The sequence below is a fragment of the Sycon ciliatum genome, chromosome 3 (assembly GCF_964019385.1).
Source record: "Sycon ciliatum chromosome 3, ocSycCili1.1, whole genome shotgun sequence".
Classification (NCBI taxonomy): domain Eukaryota; kingdom Metazoa; phylum Porifera; class Calcarea; order Leucosolenida; family Sycettidae; genus Sycon; species Sycon ciliatum.
Genome location: NC_088645.1, coordinates 44,960,529 through 44,968,415, shown reverse-complemented (window position 1 = coordinate 44,968,415; position 7,887 = coordinate 44,960,529). Strand labels below are relative to the sequence as shown.

The following is a 7,887-nucleotide window of genomic DNA, read 5'->3' as shown; positions in this document are numbered from 1 at the left end:
CGTCTTAGGGTTTCTGAAGTACAGTCCATTCAGAAAACACCTCACCATTATGCTTTTTTGGCCATGACTGGGTCAACGGTTAAGCCTTTCCCAAGTTACTAGTACTCTTGCAGTGCAGTATGGAATGCTCTTTTTTCTGTTCTCTATTTGCCCAATCGGTCCACGTAAGGAAGTGAATTTCTGGGCCACAGTTTGAAAAGCTCAAAATGTGGCCAAAGGTTTTTTTGCCCTGTTTAGGACTGTATCTGTACAGGCATGCTGATCTCAAACCCATTTCCAGAAGAATTTAAATTGGGTTTTGAACCTAACTCGGCCTAACTCAAATGTGGAAAAAAGTACAGAGATCAATAATTCATTTTATGCATGGACGGTGATGGTATTAACTAGAAAAGAAACGCATACGTGACATGAAAGCAACGGAGCTTGTGTGCAGCAGCGTGAAAATACTGGATGATTGGCGAACTGCAGATCCACTGAGTCCTACAGAGAAGGATATTTTAAACCCAAACAGTTTCCGTATGCAACGGAGAAGGCGACATACATGTACGTGCGATGATTGTATGCACGATGTGCGGGATGATGTCAACATTGTGTAGGCATGCGGTATGTTACTGACCAAGAGAAACAAAAATCTTCTTGTACTACGGCTCCAAAAAAAGGGATAAAACTAGCACAATAATTATATTATTGTATTAAAAGTAAAATATTTGGCAGATGTGTTTGAGAACATCAACAATCTGGAGCGTGTTGCTTCTCTGAGTTTCCTCAACACTCTCCGGGAGAACACTACGTTATATGGTTGGATAACACACATACCGGTATTTATTAATGACCAGGAAAGAACGAGACTGGTAGACGGATAAATTGACTAAAGCACACAAGACTACATGGTATAATTTTCTGCCGGGGCAGCACACCGGTCGGTCAAAGAGTGTCGTTGTAAGTGAGCTAGGTGAACTGGAGCAGCAGAGTATTGTTGGCAGTGAGCTAGGTGAACTGGACCAGCAAGACCAAAGACTCAGCAAGGTAATTGTGAACATTCCCTACTGTTTTATAATACGAAACTAAGAAAGTCGAGTCAGTCTTGGAGACATCGAGAACTAGCAGTGCACACCTTCTATTCAATTGCACCATAGATATCGTCACCAGCATTGGAACTGTTCATTTCGAGGCCTGCCGACTGCTGCTGCTGCTTGTGTTCAGCCACTGCAACGGATGTTCCTTTGCCTGCCATTAGCATAGCGCCTCTGGCAGCAGGTATGTGCGGCTTAGCCTTGGCTGCTGCACCTGGTCGTGCCGTTGTTGGCAATTGGGGTTTTGAGCCACCAGGACCCGCCTTTGGTCTGCCGGGTACTTGAGTTTTCGGTGAGTCGGGCCGTGCGAATGAAGGAACTTGTGACTTGGCTTTTGAAAACCATCCAGGGATGGCCGATTTGGTTTTTGACGGGCTCGGCCGGGCAGAAGAGGGCACCTGTGGTTTCGACATCACAGGGCGCGGAGAAGACGGTGCATTGGCCATTGAGGGAGCCTCTTGGTATCCAATTTCGTACTCATCTTCTTCAGTTGGCGCAATGGAATTTGGGGAGTAATTGAGTTCATAGTCGTCTTCAGTAACCTGAAGTGATGCAGGGTTTGTGGGTCGGATCCCGATTTCATAATCATCTTCTCCGATGGGCTCAATTATTGTCGAGTTTCTGACCTGGTATCCTATTTCATAGTCATCTTCGCTAGTACACACATTTTTGTCCACGCTGTTTCGTCGAGAGCTATTTGGAGAGGCTTCATTTCCATATATAGACTCATTATTCGAAACTCTGCGGTCCCCTGTCATCAGATTACCAGGCGACTGGCCCAGTAATCCCAATGTTTTCACCTGCGACATACTAAGGCCAATAGAGCTACCACCGGAACTTAGGCTGGTGGCGATCACGGCCCCGCTATTTCGCCGGGAGCTGTTTGGAGAGGCTTCATTTCCGTAGATAGACTCCTGGTTTGATCCTCTGCGGTCCCCTGTTCCCAGCGCTAACATCTGGTTCATTTGTAGTGCAACAGCTGCATCGAGATTGCTCGACGGCTGCTGGCCGTGAGCTTCCGTTGTTATCACATTCGACTTATCCAGTGTGGTAATGGTAAATGTGCTCTGTGGTGATGTTCCGTCTCCGCCTCTCTCCCTGCTGTTGCGACGCGAGCCGAAGGGGGTGAAGTCATTCCCATAGATCGACTCATCGCCAGAGCCTCTGCGACTCTCCACTCTGGAAGCTGAGGTGGCCATCTGGCTCTGATGCCTCAATGTCTGGCTATACTGGCTAGCGTTGCTGCACGAAGGTTGGGCGACTGGCTTGCCGCCTACGGTTGCAGGTCGTGTGTTGGTGTGTTCAGTCGATGATGTCAGTTCTGACGTCTTGGCGAGCTTACCTATGTTGCCCCTGTGGCTGATGTCATGGCATGACTCTCTCGGAGACGCCGCATTTCCGTATATCTCCATGCTGCAGCGGCGAGATCCACCGGGTGAGGCGTCATTGCCGTAAATGGAGTCGTTGCAAGATCCCATCTGCAAAGACTTGTTGGCCTGAGATTGGCCGAGTTGGAAAGCATTGGCAATGCCTGCTAGACCGACATTTCCACCAAACATATTTCCACTGCGCGAGGTGTTAGGAGATAATTCATTGCTGTTCCTGCGTGAGCCACAGGGCGAGGCGTCGTTTCCATAGATAGAATCAGTAGCAGATTGCATGCCTGGATTGTTTCGAATTCCCATGCTAAGAACACCGGACATACTATCCGCCATGATCGAGCCCCTCGGTGAAGCACTGTTACCATATATGTCAACGCTGTTTGGCTGAGATGGATTGGGAGAGTCATTATTTCCATACAAGGTGTCACTGTCAAACTCTGACGCGTCATTGCTGTGTAAACTGCCCAGGTATGGCATTGTAGTGCAGGTCATGCCAGCTTCAAAATTCATGCCGTTATCCGGGGTAACTAGGTCGGGTGCTCGAGTACCTCTCGTGAAGAATGAGTTGTCCTCGACTTCGTACAGCCCAGACGAAGTCACATTCACGACGCTCTCTTCGTACAGGTCCGTATCATCGAGGTAAATGTCTTCTGACTTGCCGCCCGGCGTATCATAGTTTACTCCGCCCTTCAGTTTAAGATTGTAGTAAGGGCTGTTGACGATGGTTGGGGGCTGCCCATTCTTGCCTGTGCTCTTGCCCGAGCCGCGGCCCTTCTTCTTTAAGTTGTAATAGGAGGAGTTTTGATTCTGATCCTGCGGCGTCGGTAACGATGCCCCTCCAGCCCCCGAGAGGCTCAGGAAAGTGCTGCTTCTGGCCGGTGCGTTACGCTGTAGTCCTTCCAATGTCTGGTAGTTGCCATCATCGTCATCCATCAAGTCAGATTTGCCACCAGCACCAGCACATGGTACATTACTGTCCACCAATGACAATATTCCGGCTGCAGAAAGCCCATAAAACACATGGAACAATGCCGCTCAGTGAAAGTGAGAGTCGATAAGTGAAAATAACAGGGGGGGGGGGGGGTTGTCAACTGACAACCGCTCTATTTATATGCTATTCAGTCTGAAGAGTGAATAGCAACTTAAAGGGGAAGTATACCCTAAAAATCAAATTTTCACCAGTTGTAGTCTTCGGGGTGCTGAGTCGAATGGTCTTGGTCCGAGGAAGCTGAAACGCTCCCTTCCTCCTTTATTCCCAATCGAACTCGCGCACTTTCACCGAAACTGGGTGACTGCGCCCTACTAGATAGGGATTTGTATGGAAAAAGTCACTAAAAACGCCGTTTCGGTCTTATAAAAGCGCGGATGACCGCGATTGGTCCATATGTTGTAGTCTTTTGGCCGCTGAGTCGACTGGTTTTGGTCCGAAAAGGCTGCGATGCAGCATTCGGCACTTATTTCCAATCGAACATGGTTGAGTAAGCGGTCACGTGCTCATTTACAGCCTGTTTGGGCCCATTTATGTCACTCGAGTTGAACCTTTGAACCAGGGAGTCGTTAAGGCCTCTTACGACCCCCTGCTTTGAACATTTGAGTTGAATCTTGATGTGAAAATTGTATTCTGCAGGCACGTGGCCGCTCACTCAACCGTGTTCGATTGGGAATAAGGGCCGAATGCTGCATCGCAGCCTTTTCGGACCAAAACCAGTCGACTCAGCGGCCACAAGACTACAACATATGGACCAATCGCGGTCATCCGTGCTTTTATAAGAACGAAACGGCGTTTTTAGTGACTTTTTCCATACAAATCCCTATCTAGTAGGGCGCAGTCACCCAGTTTTGGTGGAAGTGCGCAAGTTCGATTGGGAATAAAGGAGGAAGGGAGCGTCTCAGCGTCCTCGGACCAAGACCATTCGACTCAGCACCCCGAAGACTACAACTGGTGAACATTTGATTTTAGGGTATACTTCCCCTTTAATAAAGCGGTTGAAAACCCCCTTTTATTTACAATGCAGTTGTGTGATGCCCACCAGTTTCTGAATGAAAAGTGAAAGAAGTGAACAAGTGAGGTCCCAACTGCACCGTACCTCGAGAGCAGAATCAATTAGGGGAAGTTTGCAATGGGGCTAGGCAGTGCAGAATGATAATAATGTACTTTCACAGCTTAATGATGAGATGCGGTATTGATACTTAACAAATTCCAAACAGTTAGCTAGCTGGTCAGACGTTGAGTGCATTCAAAGTGCACACCGCTATGCCTGTCAACGTATTGTTAAAGATTTTACCCAGGGTCCTACACGGACTGATCAAGGACGTGGTGTGTGTATGTGTGTGTGTGTGTGTGCGTGTGTATGCGTGTGTGTGTGTGTGTGTGTGTGTGTCCATGTGTGCGTGTGTGTGTGTGTGTGTGTGTGTGTGTGAATGTGTGTGTGTGTATTATGTGTGTTTGTGCGCGCACGAGTGTAAATATATCACGTCCAAGTCACATGACTCGAATAGCATTGCACCTGTGAGCAGACCGCATTTAAACCTTCCACGTCCGTACGATAACTGCTCACCTCTAGCCGTGCATGAAGCACAGACAGGCAAATCACTTACATTTCTGGCTCTTGATTCGGGGCTTTCTCGTCGGAAGCCGATCGCGATGGTGAGCAAATGCCACGGCAAGAACCACAATACCGAATCCCAGAATGCTGACTGATATTGTTAAGAATGTTGAGCTGCCAGTGGTGGTGTCACTAGCCCGAAGTCCTGTAGGGAGAAAGACACAGAACAGCAAGGGTAATCAAGGCTAAGTAGTCGCTACTCTGAGTTTCATGTTTACATAATCATCAGCCAACAATATAGGGGGAAAGACAAACGTGATTGCCGCACACCCGCAGAACCGATTGCGTGCAGATAGAGCGGAAACACCCACGCACATGACCGCCCACTCACACACCCACACACACGCACACACACACACACACACACACACACACACACACACACACACACACACACACACACACACACACACACACACACACACACGCACGCATGCACGCACACACACACACACACACACACACACACACACATATACATACACACACACACACGTACACACGCACACAGATACACACCAACACACAAACATCCACGTACATGACCACACATTAACGGGCACACAGACACACACACGCACCCATACATCGAAAACAAAACACAAAACACACAAAAACATGCTTGAAACTTGAAATCTTGTAGTTGTTAATTGTCAGCAGCTGGTCATGTAGGTCCCCCCCCCCCCCGAACGGGTAACCGAAATTGAAAAAGAGTCTTCGAAAGACAACACCAATGACCATCGGTCCTTCCAACGGCTGACACAACCTTGAACCCCTTCCACCCGCATCGAGACCCAATGACTTACCCTCGCAAGTAGCGTCCCCAATCCATGTCCCTTTGCTGTGGTTATTACTACATATATAGTTGTCCAGAGTGAAGGATGTTCCCAGTTGAACAGCGTATCCAGTTTGGCACACCACGGTGACATTATCGCCCAGCCTGTTGCCTGTGCTGGATGCCACAGTGTGCGCAAGATTAGCCAGGGTGAATTTTGGGCAGAAATCCAGCGCAACTGAAACAACACACCGAAGGCAAGCCGAACAGGAGATGTGTGCACATACAGTTAGCAACAATTCTATTGCCGTAGCTATGCAAAAGACGTTACTTCAGTCACGTCTGGCGCTTGCCAGGGTCCACACAGCTTTAATTCCGAGTGTGTTTGTTTGTGCCATCGGCATGCCTGGCGCTCTCCCGTACCTTTCCCATACCATGCCAGCAAGGACAGCTGGCCGCAGGGCTTATACGGTGTTATAATGTGTAAGGATGTCGTATAGCATGTCCTAAAACAGTACGATGAAATTGTGGGAGAAACCAGCGACCGCTTGGGAACAATGAACATAACAACAGTCTTATTGTGAGTAAGAGTCAGGCCAAGTTTCTGTAGATAAGTAGCGAGTGCTATCCCGAGCATTATGTTAGCATTACAAAAGCATAGACAGGATGCGTATGATAGGAGATCCAAGTTGCTGAAGATCAGTAGTCATTGCTGATAACATCCAGAAAAACTAAATCCGCAGCCTCTTTTGCCGTCGGACAGGATGCGTATTATAGGAGACTGTAAAGTTATGTAATGTGCTCCACAGGCAACCATGCATTCGGCCGTCAGCAACAGAATCTAGGTCTTTTGGAGAGATCGCAAAATATAGGTCGAAGAGAAAAGTCTCAGCTGTCGCCTCGAACCGAAGCGATACGAAGTAGGTTCGCGGGAATCTCTACGAAAATATTTGAGTTCGATACGCATGATTGCACAAGAATGGAGACGACGAATGGCTATAATCATTGTGCCACAAAACCGGTACACAGGAGATCTGTCGACAATGTAACGAAAAATAAAACTCAGTTACTCAATACAGGTTCCACTAAATTACAAGAGAACAACGCTACAACATTAGAATTACCGCGAAATTATCGCAAATGTAGAGAACGAATCCAATACAAACGAAAACCATGACCAGACTGCCCCGGAGTTATATTGGGAACAAATCGTACTACTAGCTGACACTGACGCTGACGGAACACGAATTTCTGTTGAACACGCACAAAGTCTTGTACATCATTATGCGCCGGTGTTGTGGAGTAAGCAGGTACGTCAGTCACCAATCCAGCTTCAGCTCCGCGCTCGCTTCAGCAGAATGTTGCCCGCGTTTGCTTTGCCTCCACACGGATAGACTACCAGCGCAGAGTCCCACAGCTCCGTGGCGGTAAGGTCTTGATATTCTCCGTTAGTGCTGTCAAGTCTCAGTCCACCTCTCACAGCAAGCCGCTCTATGAAAATCTTTCTCTCTCCATTGGAGAGAGAGGAGAGTTGCTACTTCTCCATCCAAACAGTTGCTACTTCTCCATCCAATTATAAGGAGATATTATAAGGAGATAAAAAGGAAAGGGAGGAGCAAACCAAATATGGAGAGAAAATAACAATCCCAAATAAATTCTGTAATTACGTTTGCCTAACTCATATTCAAACTGATTGAGGAGTTCTAATAACATGCGTGATGAGCTAGGCAAAAAATGCATAGCGCAGGACCCTGAGCTTCCAAGCTCTCTCGTTATTATTTTTAGACACGGCAGTCACACACCTTGCGCACAAACTAGTTCCCGGGAAACCCGAATACTACTACATGAAATATAGTCATCAGTCGAGCGCCGGGTGTAGTACTACAGTTGAACAGCGATTATCCGACCACCTCTGGGCAGACAACTGTCAGGCGGTGTTCAGATAAGGCAAATGTTCTGGATAAGAAAAAAACTGTCACTCACACACTTTCAGTGGTTATTACTAGCCGCACGACCTTTTCACTTTTTTGCTTTTCAAAATTTCCGTATTT

At 47.6% G+C, this 7,887-nt stretch overlaps 1 protein-coding gene across 1 annotated transcript in view; it reads right to left on the bottom strand.

Moving 5' to 3' along the window:
* Positions 1 to 1,117: 1,117 nt before the first annotated feature.
* Positions 1,118 to 7,887, bottom strand: part of LOC135813140 (sushi, von Willebrand factor type A, EGF and pentraxin domain-containing protein 1-like) — a 45,915-nt gene continuing 39,145 nt past the window's right edge. The window contains exons 24-26 of the mRNA XM_065326357.1: positions 5,868 to 6,074; positions 5,054 to 5,206; positions 1,118 to 3,453 (exon numbers count right to left, since the gene is read on the bottom strand). Of these exons, the coding sequence (XP_065182429.1) occupies positions 1,118 to 3,453; positions 5,054 to 5,206; positions 5,868 to 6,074 (2,696 nt within the window). The remainder of the gene's footprint in view (positions 3,454 to 5,053; positions 5,207 to 5,867; positions 6,075 to 7,887) is intronic.